The sequence below is a fragment of the Dermacentor albipictus genome, chromosome 3, assembly GCF_038994185.2.
Source record: "Dermacentor albipictus isolate Rhodes 1998 colony chromosome 3, USDA_Dalb.pri_finalv2, whole genome shotgun sequence".
Lineage (NCBI taxonomy): Eukaryota > Metazoa > Arthropoda > Arachnida > Ixodida > Ixodidae > Dermacentor > Dermacentor albipictus.
This window is the reverse complement of record NC_091823.1, coordinates 13,580,066-13,597,999: the sequence shown is the minus strand read 5'-3', so window position 1 is coordinate 13,597,999 and position 17,934 is coordinate 13,580,066. Positions and strand designations below refer to the sequence as shown.

General features: G+C 47.2%; 2 protein-coding genes across 2 annotated transcripts in view; both read left to right on the top strand.

The window, feature by feature from the left end:
- Cand1 (Cullin-associated and neddylation-dissociated 1) overlaps positions 1-17,934 on the top strand; it is a 108,953-nt gene that overhangs the window by 13,932 nt on the left and 77,087 nt on the right. Inside the window, exons 6-8 of the mRNA XM_065428039.2 lie at positions 546-672; positions 1,702-1,864; positions 10,777-10,877. Of these exons, the coding sequence (XP_065284111.2) occupies positions 546-672; positions 1,702-1,864; positions 10,777-10,877 (391 nt within the window). The remainder of the gene's footprint in view (positions 1-545; positions 673-1,701; positions 1,865-10,776; positions 10,878-17,934) is intronic.
- Archease (protein archease) overlaps positions 1-17,934 on the top strand; it is an 86,599-nt gene that overhangs the window by 37,411 nt on the left and 31,254 nt on the right. The window lies entirely within an intron of this gene.

The following is a 17,934-nucleotide window of genomic DNA, read 5'->3' as shown; positions in this document are numbered from 1 at the left end:
ACCAGGAACTGTGTACATTAGTAGGTCACATGGTGGACCTCTTGTGCAGCTTCATGTTTTTGGTGCATGGGGTGCCAAAGCTTATTTTTTGCGCCTTTCAGTGGTGAATTAAAAATATAAATCCACGTTTAATGAGAAAAAGCATGGCTCTTTTTAGCCACTTTGATAGGGAATCGTTCCATCAGCGGGGTTATCTCGATTCATGCTCTGAGCTGTTGTCTTCCCCCTTAAATATTCAGTGTTTTCTATGTGTCAGTTTCGTTTTTGTTACTTTGCTTTATAAATGTGTAAAAAATCTGCTGTCTTGAGGGGAAGGTAGCAAATAAGGGGTGGGATGCGGGGTTCAAGTTGGGACGGCGCACAAAGCAGTTACAGTGTAAACTGTTCTCAACATGTTGCCATGGCAAGTACTCAATCTTTCTTTGTCGCCGATTATGTTGTGCAGTGTTTTCCTCACCATATGTGTGAGTTGCCACACAATTTTCCAATAGCTGCATTGATGGTGTGACTCAGCATTTCAAATTCACGTTCGTGTCTTTGTTCAGGGTATCTGGTGATGAGCTGCAGTCAAGGCCTTTTCAATAAGTTGATGGACACACTGCTAGAAGAATTGGCAAAAAATTCTTCAACATCTACCACGAGGACTTACATCCAATGCATAGGAACTATAAGGTAAGAACATCTTGAGCTCATGTGGAAACCTGAGCCTATTTCGTGACACTGGCACTCCTTTCAATGCCATAGATGTTATCATAACGCCTATTACTTGACATAATTCATTTGGCAAATCAAACCGTTAGCCTCTATATTAGCTGAATTAGAGAGACCAGAGAGGAAATGCAATTCTGCGTGGTTGAGTCCTTGGAAGTGAAGGAATTTTCATTCCACCACAAAACTTGCTTTTTGAGAAACCCCTGTAGGTTTTATTTTCTTTTCTATGCCGCATGCCAGGTGGATGCCACTGTTGCCATCCCCTCCGTTTTACATTGGGCTCTTTTGTACTGGGTGTCCTTACGCTTTATGATGTTCCCATTTGAAATGTCAGGTTGCAAGCACACCAGATATCACCACAACATTGGTGGTATTCTTTGCCCTAAGGGGGGATAGGGCTTCAGAGACCAGAAAAAATCTATCTTGAAAACGGTATTTTTGGAATTTCCAACTATTATTCTACCACTTCGCCAAATTTTTCGCATTCTAAATCAATATTTCAGCCGTAATATAATTTTTTGGCGCCAGTGTGGGCTAAATATGAGCCAAAGTTTCCGTAAAAAAAGCTATTTTCCCACGGCGTGTGACGGCCCCCGCAGTCATTCGGTCGCGCCGACTTGTATATCGTTTGCTGCATGTACTGCATGCATGTACTGCGTTTGCTGCATGTATATCGTAGCTGCATGTACTGAAGGGGTGCATCACCATGGCTTTATGACGGTTTCACCTGTCCCCCATGTTCACAAATGCCTGCCACATTAGTGCATTGGCTATGACATTGTGTTGCTTAGGTCAGGTCGCTGGTGGACATTGTGGCTGCATTTCTATGGGGGTGAAATGCAAAAACCCTCATGTACTCGTATTTTGGTGCATGTTAACCTCAGGTGGTTGAAACTAATCCAGAGTGCCCTGCTATGGTGTACCTCATAATTAGATTGTGTTTTTAGCACATAAAACTCCACCATTTAATTTATTATGCTTACAAACCAGTCGGCAGGCAGGACACCGCATGGGTGACCACTTGGAGCGCCTGATGCCCCTGATGGTGGAGTACTGCCGAGTGGAAGACGACGAACTGCGGGAACACTGCCTGCAGGGCTTTGAGAGCTTGCTTCGTCGCTGCCCCAAGGAACTGGCGCCCCATGTGCCCACAGTGAGTGCCCTGAGCTAGAGAACGTGTTCAGATTCTCATCACCACAGTGACTGCACCCTGAGGAGCATTGTCTGATTAATGAGATGGATGAGAAATGTTAGTTTTAACATTTCTTAATACAGTTGAACTGGCTGCAACTAGCAGCAGGTTGTTCTGCGGATATGTATGCTGAATGGCTTTGAATTTTTTATAGTCTCTCCTGTAGTACAGTCAATCCGAGACATATTGAGCTCTTAGTGGATCACAAAACAGTTCGATGTATCGATAATTCAAACTATCAGTGTGCCTCTCTCAAGCTTATCTAAGACCACTGCACGTCTCCGACAGTTTCCTGAGATGATGAAAAGGGGGAATTTACTGATTTGCCTCTCCAAAGCCGCATCGAATGCTCAAAAGCTGACTTATTTATTGCACCCAAAAGTCGCAAGTCTCTCATGCTGAGATAATGATCACAGCGCATATTGTGCCGAAAGGCCTTTTGTGTTCTTGAAGCGGAGTGGTGATCTTCCCTTGCCAATAACTAAGGTCGGCAGTTTGCACGAGCCATCCATATGTATAGCGAGCTAAATTGAGAGAGCACCCTGCTCATTTTCCTTCCAGAGCATGTACTGCCCTTCAGATTCAGTCTCTTGTTTGGCTGCACCTGCCGAAACATTGCTGTGTCAAATTCCTTAACATCATATATCACCTGCCGAAACATTGCTTTTTCAAGTTCCCTAACATTAAATATTTCCGGCGACGCGAGAAGTGATTTGCGTCTCTGTTAGGAGAAGTGCACTTGCAGGTGTGTGGTTTGGTGCAGAGTTCGATATATATAGAATGTGGCAGTAAACGAGAGTTCAATGTGCGTGTAGTCACTATACTTTTGCATGCGATTTCCAAGGGAAATGTTCGACTGCTCGGTATCAACAATAATGTGGTATATCTGGGATTGACTGTACTTATGCGAACTTAACCTGCATGGTTCTGTTTAGTTTGTTTTGTATCTTGGGTCATTATGGAAATTTATGCAAATAAACATACCGTACTTACTCGAATCTAGGCCGACTCCGATTCTAAGCCGACCTCCCGCAAAGTCCAAAGCCAGAAAAAAAAGAACAACCTTGCCTCGAATGTAGGCAGAATGAAAAAAAAAAACTTGTGTTTCATCGGCAGAAAACCCAGCATTTTAATTGCGTAAGCGCACACTCCGTAGGCACGTACGTATGAAGTTTATTCGTCGTTGTGGTGGTTATCATCGTCCGCAACATCGCTGTCCTCTTTGTTGCTGAGTTCATCCCAGAGGGCATCATCTTCACTTCCGTCCATCGCATTTGAAATACAACACTTTTTGAAAGCCCCAATGATTGTTTCATCTGGAATTTCATTCCATGCCGTGGTGATCCAGTTCGCCACCTGGCCAAAGCGAAGCACGCTTGATGCGCCTGGTTGGGGTGAGCTGATGTTCTTCCGATGTAAGCCAGTCGGTGCAGTGCTTGTGAAGCCTGTCTTTAAAGGGCTTAGTAATTGCGACGTCAAGCGGTTGGAGTTGGCTAGTCATGCCACCAGGGATTATGACGATGTCTGTCCCAGCATGAGAAAGCGTGGTCTTCACGCTGTCAGTCAAATGGAATCGAGGACTAGAAGTGACTGCTTGCACAACGCGGCCCCTGGACTGCGTTCCCAAGCTGTTTTCACCCAGTCTTCCATCAAGCTGCTGGACATCCAACCTTTGTCGTGAACGTGCACAACAACATTTCTGGGAACTTTTCACCTGCTGGTAGAGTCTTGCGCTTGAATATTATGTATGGGGGGAGTTTTCGTCCATCGGTGGTGCAGGACAACATTACTGCCGTTCACTGCTTTTCGTAACCTGCCGTGCTAAGTTTGACTTCCTTCGCACCCTTTTTGTTCACAGTGTGTGCCATTGGCATGTTGAAGAACACCGGGGTCTGGTCGGCGTTTGCAGTTTGCCCCAGTTGGTAGCCATTTTCTTGCTGTTTATCCATCACATAGCACTAAAACTTGACAAGCTTCTCCTCGAAGTCAGCAGGCAGCTTCAGACACACGGAGGTCCGTCGTCTTAGGCTGAACCCGAACCGTGTCGTAAAACGCGTTACCCAGCCCCTGCTTGCCTTAAAATTGGTTCGTGCGACACCCTTCACATTGGCAACTTCCCTGGCTTTCGCCTGGATAATCTGTCGTGACTGGCATTCCCGCTTCCCTTTCTTCCGTGATAAAATTGGCGGCAACTTCTTCCACCTCATGGTGTCGGCCCGTTTTTTGGTCCAGTGAACGCCAAGTGGGCTGCTGCACGGCTGAACATTGCGGTCCGTTGTTTGTGCCATTGTCACAGATTCTTTTCGTGCACTTCAGACTACCGCTGCGCTTGCAGGTTCGAAGTTTCCTCCGCGTGCAAAACGACCTTTCGCTTAAAGGCCACACTGTAGTGGCACCGATTGGTTGGTGCCATCGCTTTTCAAGCACAGGTGGTGCAGGCGTTTCGCGAGCATGTGGTTAAGGGGGGAGGCTACACTTGAAAGACTACTTTTTTGTTTGTGGACAGATCTGAACAAAATTTTCACACTTTGTGTATTTTAATGTGCAGATTCTAAAAATGTAATTAATTTTGCCGTAGGATAAGTAGTTTCCGATATACTCTAAAAGCATTGTATAAGCTGGGTCCTTTGTTTGGAGGAAAATTAGCATCTAAACAGAAAACCCTAACACAGTAATTTGAGTATGAAGACTATCTAGAATGTTCAGGGAGGGCCATAAGGTATTAATCAATGTTCTAGGCTAATCTGAGCAAGAGTTAGAGCTCATCAAAATTGTGAGAAAAAAATGCCCTCTTGACATGTCAAACATGTGACCCATTTCAAAAACTTTTTGAGAAGAGTACTGCTTTGAAAAGGGGCATATTGCTTACTGCATACACTTCTCTTTTTGGCAAAAAAAAAATAAAAATTATTCTGATAGCTGAAATAGGACAGAAGCTATTTCACCTCCGAAATCGGAAGTCTGTCAGAATTGTTGTTTTGAGAAATCAAGGAAAAACATTCTGCAACATTTTTATTGACGACATGCCAATAAAATCTCATGGAAATGCACCAGGGGCATAATCTGGATGCATCCCATCTTTATGCCGCTTCTTAGCCAGCTTCCTTGCGCTCAAAGAGGCTTCTCGCTTCTTGCTGGAGTTGGCACTTCGATGGCAGTCTTTCTCCTTAGCTCGCTGAGATGCAGTGCCAGGAATAGGACTGTAGGATTGCAGTGGACGCAAGCAGGTTCCCAGTGTTGAAGCGTAGGACAGCTTCCGCTACAGCAGCTTGCACGGCAAAGAGAGAAGCATGCTGTTCTTTTGAGACTAAACTCCAAATCACTGAGTGAAGGTTCTCATTTGAATTCTGTGTCTTGCCTCGCTGGCATCTCTGGAGCAGGGATTTTTCGGATAGCCGCGTATATACAGGCAGCATTGCTTCTGCCACATGTTCTGGCAAGTTGTAGTGGTGCCTGGGTTAAGGCTCTTCTTTTGCTTTTGCAGCATTGTGACGACACCATGAATTTTCGCCGTTTGGACACAGGCTGTGATCCGAACGTTCGTCAGTGGACGTGACATGCCTCTACGTCGCCATCACAGCCTTCTGCATGGCATCCACATCACCGTCATCGGATTTTAGAGCCCAGCCATAATACATGCTGAGCCTGGTGATGAGCTCATTTGTCAGCCGGCCTCTCCCGCCAAGGCATTTCTTCCCCCCACCTTTCTGTTTCTGCACTAAACTACGCAGTGCCGTCCCCATGCGCTTTTGGACGTGATTGACACAGTCCTCCTTCTGGACATCAACAAATCCATAAACTTTTTCTTCTTGGATAGCAGTGAATGTGCGGCTGTAACCATCACACAAGATGGTCGTGTATCTCAATCCACGGCGCTCTAAAGATCTTCGAAACAGTGTGAGGCCAGCTTCAACTTCCACATGACCAGCTTTGTTATCAGTATTTTTTTGGCACTGGTGTGCGTCTTTCCATTTTGCATAGCCGTCAGAACCAGGCTTCAGTCCAAGTTCACACCCTAAACAATAGTTTGAGAGCACAACATAGTCCGGCATGTACCCTGTGAAGAGCTCTACGACAACACCGACGCCTATGTGAGAGGAGTGACCACGAGTCATCCAAGTGCCGTCATAGCACACTGCTATGTTACCTCTATGACCGAAACATAGGTCCTCATACAGTGTGGCCACTTTCTGTGCACACTGGCTCATAGCGACCTCGGCCGCTTGCGTGGCAGCAGGTTTCAACGTTTGCTTCAAGTGGTGCTGATAAGTCCGGTGATGCACCCCATGGTGGGACAATCCCATTGCCGCAAATACATCATTCATGGCTGTCTGGCCATTTCCAGTAGACATCATCGCCCGTGTAGCCTAGAGGTTGATGTCGAATGGGTTGCACGTCTTCTTGCCATCAACTCGGGGCGAGCTCCATCCGGCCGCGACGTCTCCACAATTATTGCACACAACAGTCAGCTTCACTGCGAGGCCATAGTCGCGATCACCCCTCACTACTTGCGCTGGTTCGTTGCACGTTTCACATCGCAGAACTTGAAGGAGCAAGTTGAGGGAGTTCAGGTTCACTATAATGTAAGGAGCGGTAGGCTGATCTGACGCTGACGCCGTCGCTGCACCGCTCGCCTCTGCGAAAGGCTCAACCTTCCGTGCTGTTGCCGGTACCGACGAAAGCCCCTCAAGTGTGGCCTTTTCACGGGCACGCGCCTCGCGCACTTCTCTGACACCGATAACATCGGAGTCTACTCTCACGCGGCCGGAGTCCACATCGCACGCGTTGTCACGGCAAGCGTCCTCGCGCAACTCGCAGTTGCCGATAGCATTGCTGGTTATCATAACGCGGCCAGAGTCCACGCTGTCAGGGGAAGCAATCCCACGAACACCGCTGTCGCCGATAACATTGACGTTTACGCTTACACGGCTGGAGTCCACATAGTGCACGTTTTGGGGGGAAGCGTCCTCGGTCACGACGGCGTTATCAGGCGATGTCAGGGCCCGATTGTTCCTCACATGCTCCTGCGGCGCAGTATCAGCTCCAACACGCTTTCTTCCCCTGCCTTTCTTTCGTGTACGGCCGAAAACATGCAGAGATCGGAACTTCTTCGCACCGCCTGGCATAGTCAACCGCACGATCACATTAGGCAGAACACACGTTCGCAAGTGAAAAACCTTTTCATAATGGCGGCATGTATGTAAAACTAGAGGCGGCGTTGGCAACACAAGCTTCCGTAGCCAATCACAAACTGCCATTTTGGTCACGTGCGCCAACCAACCAATAGACGCACACGCTGCGCATTATTTTGTCGTTGGTTTTTTCGCTCTCGCGTGGCGAGCAGGGTTGCTCATAGAAAAAAATGAAACGCTAGAAACAGTAGCTTTCAAACAAGACCAAAATGGCGGCGGTAGAGTGCGTAGTTCGCGGGCTACGGATGCTTGAAATAGGAGAGTTTAGACTTCAATTTAAAGGTCCGCGTGCGCGGATTCGCAGTTTTGATCTCTTATAACTCATAAAATAAGCGTAATTTTGAAACAAAAAGTTGCAGCTCGGTGCAGAAGGGTCTCGGGAACGCGAAAATGAAGAGATTGAAAATGCGATTTTCGGGCCGATTTTCGGGCCGATTTTCGTCTTTCAAGTGCCACGTCCCCCCTTAAGGTGCGACACTTCCAAAACTCAACCAACACGACTGCATTGAACGATCGCTTTCAGAAAACTGCCAACTCCGAGCCCGTGCCACGCGGGAGGAAGAGAGCAGGGGGCGTCAAAGTGCATAGCAATCGCTGGCGCCGTAATCACGTAACACAATCCACCCTTGCCGGCTAAATTCCCTATATAAGAAAAGTACTAATCGTCCAATCGGAGATATAGGAGAGAGAGATGTGGTGTTGTTCAAAGTGTGGCGGTACTTTTCCGAAGGTACAGGGACATTATTGCCGGCGTCAAAGCTCGTCGACTCGACGACCCTCGCTGCATGAACGTGGGACTGTGAGATTTTTGAACAATCGACAGTATGAATCAAACGATGCAGTTCGCCTGTGTAGCCGGGGGGACCACTCATCCGCAAGTGAGCCTGAGCGACCACGTCACCGTGCAGCTACCGTAGAATGTCGCGAAAATGAGCCTCGGGCGCGCATGCAGAACCGTCTTCAAAGGCAGCTGAGATCGGTGCATGGCGAGCCGTCATGGCGCTAGCGCGGCCGGGCCTTTAGCGGTCAAATCGTGCTACTTGAATCTAAGCTGACCCCCCCCACTTTCGCACATCGTTTTCTGGAAAAAAACATTGGCCTAGATTCGAGTAAATATGGTATATACATGTTGTAGGCACTCTTCTTGGTATACTGTTATGTCGGAAAATAGTTTAACTAGGGATTTGCGAATACTGAATAGTAGATTTCGAATAGAATACTTAATCAAATCAAGAAAAAGAAAGCCGAATATTGAATCAAATATAGGATATCGTAAAACTTGACACAAAACATTTATGCTCCCAAGTTTTGTCCAGAAACAGTGTTTCACATGCTCAGGAAGCTAATCATATTACAGTCGAACCTCGATATATCGAACAATGTCGTGATAGCGAAAGAGTTTGATATAGCCAGAATTCGATATGTAAGATCGGGTAAACGCGTGAAAAACTTCTATAAATCAATCAATCAGGGCGCGATCGGGGATCGTTGTTCGGAGCGTGCGTTGGGTTGCGCCTCGCGCAGTTGGCCTATGCCGCACTGACTTCTTCAGCCATGCGAAGTCGGCGCGGTCTAGGCCAATCGCGCGCGGCACAATCGAATCCACGCTCCGAACATTGATCCCCGATCGTGCCCCAATCGTGGCGCAGTAAATACTCACTTGAAGTTTCACACAAAGTATTTATTTATTTGATTGAAACTATTGCAGCAGCGTAGCCTGCTTGTTATTGGCAGCTGCATGCTTAAGGGGGGAGGCTACCCTGGAGACCGAACTTTATTTTTAAAGATATCCGGTTCAAACTTTCAGAGTACATTCACACCACTGAACTATGAAGAACTGCAAAGTTTCATGAAGATGTGTTTATTAGTTCCAGAGTTGTTGAGGTCTAACTACCTAGGTGGTTCATGTATATGACTGAGGAAGATCCTGGAGAAATGCCAGGACATCGTAGGAAGCTGAAATTCACTGTGATAATTCCTTGATAGGTATCCTAGGGGGCTACAATGCCCTTTTCGTTAATTTCACCTCCAAAAAATGTTAACACAACTTTGAACTTGATGTAGCCAGTAATGACTACATCCATCAAAAATTAGTTGCTTATTATAAATTAACTGCACCATCTTTCAAAAAAAAGAAGCTTGTTGCCTCCTGGCAAACTCATTCAGGAATAGAATAAAAAAAACGGCACATAAATATGAGAAGCGGTTCTTGAGATATCACCTTCTCCAGCACCACTACTAGCGAAAAAATCCATTCCAAGAAAACTGGCTTTAAAGTTGAACACGTGTTTTTTATTAGAAAGCTCCTGCGGAGCTTCTGATTAGCTCTTGCGACTCCAGGCACACTCAGTGTGTCGGATTTTTGACTGGCGACAGCCGACAGCACGGTTCCGCTGCTGAAAGTGTCTACGCAGTCAGCACTCGCTGTGGAAGATTGGAAGTTCGATGCTTGTACAAGTCGCATATCGCGCTTCCGCGCACCAAACATCTGCACTGTCTTGGGCTTCGTTTCCGGCATCGCGTGCAACAAAGAACTAGTGAAAAAAAAAAAGTGAGAAAATAATCTAAAAGATAGCGCAAGGCGATGAGCAGCTTGCAAGCAGGCGTCTATTGAAGCAGACGGAGCATGGGGTAATGATGTGAGATTTCGCCAAGATGGTGGCCATGAACATGCAATGGTCGTCTCGTGCATTTTCCTTCTTAGGTGAGGTGGTTTGTTGGCTTTGTGAGAGTTGTGCGGCTGCTGTGAATATATCTGCGTTGGTTCACTAACCATAACTTTAGTCGCTGACACTCAACAACGCAGCTCCGATTAGGCCTAACAGGCTAGACAGTGGCCAGTGGTGTGACTGTGACGAAAATTTCCTGCTGGCCAACATGATAACGGCTCGTAGACCGTTGCAGAAAGCTTGTGACTAATGTGTTCGTGTGGGCGGCTTATAAGTGATCGGTCGTGGGTCGCGGACACGCATGCGAAGTTCATCTGCGTGTTCGCATGTGGATAGAAAGCTAACTGCGTGAATCTGCATGTGTGAACCCTGGACTCAGTGTATTCGATGTGACCAGTGTGCAGTGGCTGATCGGTTCGATCTTCGCACATGCGTCCGTGCTTTCCACATGCGCTGCCTTTGTTGTTTTCTCGGTTCACGTAGACTGAATTGTTTATTTAGACTGGTACGGTCGGCATGGTCGAACCTTGTACTGATTGATATTGCGCACAGTGGGAAAGATCCGCACGTGTCAAGTCATCGACCACGGCCAGGTCATTCACCGAAGGTATTAATATTCAAAAGAATGAATATTTGAGAAATCTAATATTAGATATTCGATTTGAGTTAGAATATTTGGGTATTCACGCACTCCTAGTTATAACTGCTATGGCAAATAATCGTTTAAGTAAGGAAAATGACTGGTACCGGGTTATTCTGTTTATTATTTCCATACATGGCTCTTAACCTTAGCAGGAAAATTGTGATAATTGTTTTATGCAGCTTGGATTGCAGTCTAGTTTATGTTGTACTGCGAGTGTTCTAACTTGCCACATAGTCGTGTGTCTGCAAATTCAAGGAATCTGCTGTGTTTGTGGATAGCTCTTGCTGCACCTGTGATGTAATTGTCTGAGATGGTTTTGTTGCCATGTGTGCATTTTTATAAGCTAAGGCTTTGTTGCTTGACTTGTAGATAATGAAGATTTGCCTGGAGTATATCTGCTATGACCCCAACTACAACTATGATGATGAAGATGATGAGAATTCTATGGACATGGACAGAGATTCTGGCGGGTGAGCTGCAATCTAGTGCTTTGAATTGGCTAGAGGTTTCTTGAGCTGAACCTGACTAGTGTGCCTGTGCCTTTCTCTTGGCAGAGCTGTTTCTCTGCAGTGAAAACTAGATGCAAAATATTGTCAGATATGCTAAGCGTAAAAAAAAAAAAGAAAGAAAAGGTGAGCTGCTAACATAAGCTTAGCTTCCAACACAGTTGTTCAACTGATACCTTATGTGCCTTGTGAAACTTAACATGCCCAGCTGATTCTATAATGTAATGCTTCTGGAGTATCATGGCAATGAAGCAGCTAAAATACAACAATTTGGAAGCTGTAAATACAGTAAAACCTCATTAATTTGGATTTCATGAGACTGAAAAAGATGTCCGAATTAACTGAATGTTTAATTGTCGAGGGTATCAAGAAAACAATGAGGAAATGCTTACTACGTCAATTATTTACTGAATAAGTCGGCAGACCCTGTTTCTATTTTGCACAAAAGCAGTGCAGATGCGCCAGTTCTCACCATCTCGTGACTCATCAGCGCTCGCAGCAGCGAAGGCCTCGCGACTTCCTCCACAGCGCGGCCGCGGCACGCGTCTTCACTGAGATGCTTTTCAGTGCTATGCGCACATCCTGATTATTTTTTCGCCAGTGTCGCCAGGCCGCCCCTCATCACAATGTAGGCGGTGTTCTTCAAGCGCAACAGCTTGCACTGAGTAAAAACGAAATTACTCTTTGCTGCAAAGGCTGCGGATGAAACCGCGGCCGCTATTGACGCAGACGTGGATGGCGACTACGCAGTCGGAAAGGCACGCAGCCAACGCGGTGCTATGCGTGGCGGTAAACGCAAGAATAAAGGCTTCAAAGGCACAAATAAGCACAAAGCATTCTGGCATTGCTGTCAATCGCGTACGATTTCCACTGATGACTATGGTGATGCGAACTCCGCTGCTTCGTTTGAGTGAACGCCATTTTTGCTCTTTTGTGTCGCACATTTGCGGTGCACCACGCTTGCTGAGCTCCGACAGTTGTCCGAATTAACGAGAGTTTCATTGCAATATATAATGCATACACCTGCTGGGACGAAAGGATGAGTTTGAATTTTCCGAATTAATGAGATATTACTGTACCACAATATCTCAACACAGATGTAACACGCTAAATTCTCGCCGGTATCAACCTGTAGTGAATATATACAGTTGAACTTTGCAATAATGAAATCGGTGGAGAACGCGAAAAAAATTGCTTTCACGAGAATTTCGTTGCAAAGTAAAACAGCACAGATAGGTAATGCGTTTCAGAACGAAACTTTACTGTCAAAATTTCGTTATCCAACTTTGGCAGGCCTTGCTCGAGGATATAGAACTGCATTGCGGACAGTACAAAGTGGACCGCATGCGTCGATCAGCAGTGGCAGTACTGCCATGGAGCAGTATTCTCGGTCAACTGCTTCCGAGGTGCCATCACTTTTGCGAGATTTTGCGTAACTCAGAACCGGATGCAGAGCAACAGCACTCCACGCATGTAGCAGCATTTCTCAAGTGGATGCAGTCACCCTTAGGTGCCGATGCAACCAGTGCCGATAGCAAAAGTGATCGTATCTCATATACCCGAAGGCAACCAATCAAGATTACAGCCCCTTCGCACAAATCTACGTTTGGCGCTGAATATACACGTGCCTGTAGAGTGGCATCAAAATCAGCGTTCTTGAAGCAGGGGATGTGTATTCCCGGACGATCGCTCAATCATAGCTCGATGCGTGGCACTCCATGCTGCGACAGCCATCTCAAGCACCATAAGCAATTCCACGTCGGTGGGATATGGATTTCCTTGTTTTTGCGACATTTTTCTCACCGATGCGCACATTACGCACGGTACTAGGTGTGCAGAAATTGTCGTCACATGTCGGTAGCAATATGCGTGCTGCTTCAAACGGGTGATCAACAAACAAGATGGCGGCCATGACGTGTTTCCAGTGAATGTAATTGCTTCCGACGCTTGGTTGTTTTTGTAAACAAAAATGGTGGTGCCCACACAAGTGTAATGCGGTGGTATTTTATGCAATTTCAGTGCGAGCAATTGCGTTTGAGCACATTTTTGAGCCTGCTAGCCTTGCACGACTAGGTCATATGCAGGATTACGTTCCAGCAAATTTTGTTGATGCAAGATTGTAGTGCAGTGACATTTCGTTGTCGAGAGGTACAAAATGCATTGAATCCTATGGCCGTTTGTCGGGGATACGAAAATATTTCGTTATCACGGGTTTCGATTGTATATGCCTATAATGAATATCAGATATAACAAAGGTATTTTAGTGTTTGATCAAACTTCTTTATAACAAGTATCGACTGTATGCCTAAGAAAGTGGACAGTGATAATAAAAACCTTTACCGTAAAATCCCGAGCTAGCGCCCCCCCTCAAACAAGTCAAAATTACTGGCAAAGTGTGTGTGGGCGGGCAGAATCCCGGAACGGCACCAAAATTCAAGGTGGTGACGACAAAATTTTCCCACAAGAAAGAAATGCAGTGGGCATAGATTTAAAATTTTATTTAATATAAATTTTATTAAACCAAAGATTTGTTAGTGCTGTTCATCACTCTCAAAACAAGTGTAGCTCAGCTACAGTGAATGGCTATCAACGGTGGACAGCGGACCACGGCTTGGCCATGCTCACATCACAGCTGGCGCCACTGCAAATATCAGCATGTTTTCTTCATGTGTGAAATTATTGCAAGGAGAGAGTAAAGCAGCTACAGTGATGACAAAACATTGCTGCTTGGGTGCATCGGCAGTTCATTCTGAAGTGCCGTTTGCTACAGATTCGAAGTGAGTCGGTAAAGGCCTAGCTACGATATCGGTGGCGAGCGATCAGCGATGGTGAGCATAACCGTGAACACCTTTCTTTCGCTCTTTCGCTGAGTACCCCTGTCACTGCTTCAGGCAGATCCTCTGTACTGTGTCGCAGGCAGATTTCTCCTTTTTCCAGCAAGACCGCTGTTGGCCGGCGATCCGCGAACTCCAAACAGCATGCAGTGAGGTGCGGTGAAAAAAAGAAAAAAAAAGAGGGGGGGGGGGTGGCGGGGGACGGGTCACGAAAATCTCTCTTCCTGAACTGGATGTGGCAAGCCAGTGTTGCCTGGATGCGGTGTGTGATGAGGGAGCGGGGGGTCCTTCCCGGTTTGGCACGGAAAGTTGAAATTAGCAGTGAAGTTGAGGGGGGGGGGAGTTGATGCTTGCACGAGTGGGCGCTTGCTCGGGATTTTACGGTATAACTGCAGTTGTACATTCATGCCAGCGTAAGTACTCATCAAATCTCTTGCGACACTTTGAATGCAAGGTTTATACAGCGGAACTCCGGTTATACCGTATTTACACATTGTAAGCCGACTCGAATATGAGTTGACCCCCCATATCTTGTGACAGGAAGAAAAAAAAAAAGAAAGGACAGCATACCTGAGGGTGCATTCGATAACGAAAATTTCTTAGTAGCTGACATGGACTGCTTGTCTTCACTAGTGCTGCCATCGTCATCGTTGCTACGGTCCCACAGCGCATCGTCATCCAGCGAAATTTCACATTTGGCAAACGACTGCACCACGACATCTTGTGAAGCAGCAGCCCACGCTGAATGCACCTACCCACACGCAGCCATCAGGGAGGCTCTTTTGACTGGTCCGGTTGGCGTAATTTCGCGGTCTTATGCCGCCAGCCACTTGTTGTACTCACAGTGGAGCAGGTCCTTAAAAGGCGAAGATCCGGGCTTGTTTTGTGACCATGTCGCACTTCAGTGGCAGGGACTGATCATGCATTTCAGCGACGTACGCCGCAAGCTTAGCCTACAGCTCTCGAAAGCGTCCAGACTTCGGCACGTGGGAAATTCCTCACTTGCCGTCACAGGTGAAAATTTCGCTTCGCTGCAGTCGCCACTCTTGCACCACCCGTTCAGAAACATTGAATTCGCGGCCCACTGTGCAGGGATTTGTTTCTTCGGCGTAAAAGATGGCAGCCCTCTAGAACGCTGCTGTGAACAAGTGCCGAATGATTAGTGGGCCTGGAGCACTCATGACAACTGAGGAAGCTTTTTATAGAAGTAGCACATAGCTGGCATTCAAGTGGAATGCATCAAACCAATGCCTTTCGTCAAACTATAGAGAAAGCTAAGTCAATGCCTCCTCTATGAGGCACTGGCTAAGCGCAACAGGGAAAGAGAAACCTGCAAGTGGTATCTGCTCTTCCATGAACTACCGATACTCCCCGCAAGCGCCGCCATTCTGAGGGTGCCGCCACGAAAGGCGCACACTCATGACAACTGACATGGAGCACTCATGACAACTGAGGAAGCTTTTCATAGAAGTAGCACATAGCTGGCAGTCAAGTGGAATGCATCAAACCAATGCCTTTCGTCAAACTATAGAGAAAGCTAAGTCAATGCCTCCTCTATGAGGCACTGGCTAAGCGCAACAGGGAAAGAGAAACCTGCAAGTGGTATCTGCTCTTCCATGAACTACCGATACTCCCCGCAAGCGCCGCCATTCTGAGGGTGCCGCCACGAATGGAACAGCAGCGCTTCCATCAACTATCGACACTTCCCCATGAGTGTTGTGCGCACTGTAAAACTCTCAAACATGATGAAAAACCCTTCTGAAAAGCGAACAAACACACGGGATAGCGAAAAGCTATGGGTAGGGCCATATAGCAAACATGAAATTGTAACTGCGTTGTGGCTCCCGTTGGTCTCGCTTTTTTGGTCGTGCTATGTTTTGGTTTCGATTGTAAGTGGACCCCTCCACTTCAGATTTTCAAATTAAAAAAAAGTGGTCGACTCACAATCGTGTAAATGCGACACGTCCCCCGGTTTTGCGACGATCCTGGTTTTACGATGTATAAGTGCAGTCCCGGCGAAGTCCTCATAGAAGCAGTGCATTAAAAACACCGGTTATACGAAGCAATTTTACGCCTGACCCGCATTATACGATGACCCTCGCAAGGCGCGGGACGGAACGGCAGAAGAAATAAAAGTGCCGCGGGTCTTGTTCCTCGCTCTGTCTCTCCGCATGCAGAGTGCTTGACACCGCTCGACCGGTTCGCTCCGGCGCAGCTTTCATCCCTGCCTTATCTCATAGTTTATTGTGCTTCAATAACACGTTATCTTCTCCACAATCACTTTTTCCATCTCCTCTCGGCGGCGTCGCCTCTCATCGTGTTGGGGAAGCGTTTCTCTCCTTCCAGTTTCCCAGCAGCAGATAGCCGACAAGGTAGCGCGGAGAGGCCTAGGTTTATCGCACGTGTTGTTCGTCGTAATCCTAGCGACCAGCATTCAGCGGAGGTTTTGAGTTGTGGGGAGCAACGTGACGCACGATGTCCCGAAAGCGGACAGTTCTGTTGCTCGGCGATAAGCTGAATATTATAGAGGAAGCGGAAAAGCGGCATGGAGCCATGAAAGCCAGCATTGCCCGGGACCTTAGGATACCCTAACCTTCGCTTAAGACGATCCTGGCAAACAAAGCGGTGATATCGTAAAATGACAACACGTTCGAGCTCAAGCGGAAAGCAGCAAAAGGACAGCATGAGAAGTTAGAAAAAGTTCTCAAGTGGCTGCGATCAACGTTGATGGCTCCATTCTAAAAGAAAAGGCGGACCTTGTGGCATTGCGTTTGGGCATCGCCGACTTTCAGGCATTGAACGGCTGGCTGGATCGCTTTAAAAAATGAAACAGGATTGTGTACAGCCGCTTCTGCGGAGAAAGCACTTCTGTGGACGTTTCGATGGTAAACTAGTAGATTGCTGCTGGAGATGATTACTGCATACAAGCCCTGCGACGTTTTCAACGCCGATGAGAGCAATATATTTACCATATGCAGCCTGAGCAAACCCATGCGTTAAGGGTGACAGCTGTCATGGTTGCAAGCGTAGTAAAGAGCATGTGACGGCACTACAGTCGCCGACCGTTTATTCGGACCTCACGGGGACTGCAGAAATGTCCGAATAAACAGGTGTCCAAAAAAGCAGATTAAGAAAAAAAAAGTGAAATCCTTTATTTCCACCTACTTGTTCGGGCTCGGCAGTTGGCTTGAAGAAATCAGGAATGCACCGTTGCGCGCTGTTCATTTACGCGCAATCAGATAAACCTGAACCTCGGAGAGTGTCTTACGGTCACTATAAGCGGCTGAAAGTACAGTCACTGCTTGTACACGCTCCACATGCGACGGCAGCATAGCACATGGTGCGTCATCTGCCAACTCAGAATCATCGTCCGGCGGCGCAGCAGAAACCTGATGAATGATCTCGCCGTCGTCGAGTTCTGCACATGTCAGTACAGCAGTGTCAGCACCTATGAAACTCAAATGGGACGGTGTCCGGAGTCGCAATGCAACCACTGCGCAGGTCTTGGCAAAACATTTTCCGCGTCAGTAGGGAGCACATCGGAAGGCGACAAATCTTAGGCCTCCTGGCACCCGCTTGCCGGCATTCCCCAGCGCAGTCTGCGCGGGCACTGTCGGCGCCATTAGGCACTTGACGCGATGTTTCCGCATGCTGCGTTGGATCAACGAAACCTCGACACAGCACACAAAGCAAACACCACCGTGCCGACACCAGTCGCACAAATGAAAAACGTAGCCTGCTCGCAGCGTCGTGCGCGAAAAAACAAATCAACTGCTGGATTGTCTTGACTAAGCCATGGAACTGCTGTAGAGCCACTCTATCGAACCAGGCAGAAACGATGATGATGAGTGGGGATTTCCAGTAGCGTCACTTCGTGGGCCAGCAAGGAGGCTCCATTCAAAACAAAAATGGCGTTCAGCAAGTCGAACCATGCACCGGTCTGAGTCGGTGCATGGTGCTCTTGATCGAGTTGGCTCAAGAAGTGTCCGAAAAATCAGACAAGGGGTTGCAAGGTGTCCGAACTTTCGGCAGTTATACATTATGGTCTATGGGGAGAATGGCGGTGCCGCGAAGCTGACCGAATAATAGAGCATGTCCGAATTTTTAGGGTCTGGAAAATCGGTCGGCGGCTGCACTCTGTGCTAACGAGGAGGGTGCCGAGAGGCTGCCCGTGCTCGTTGTTGGGA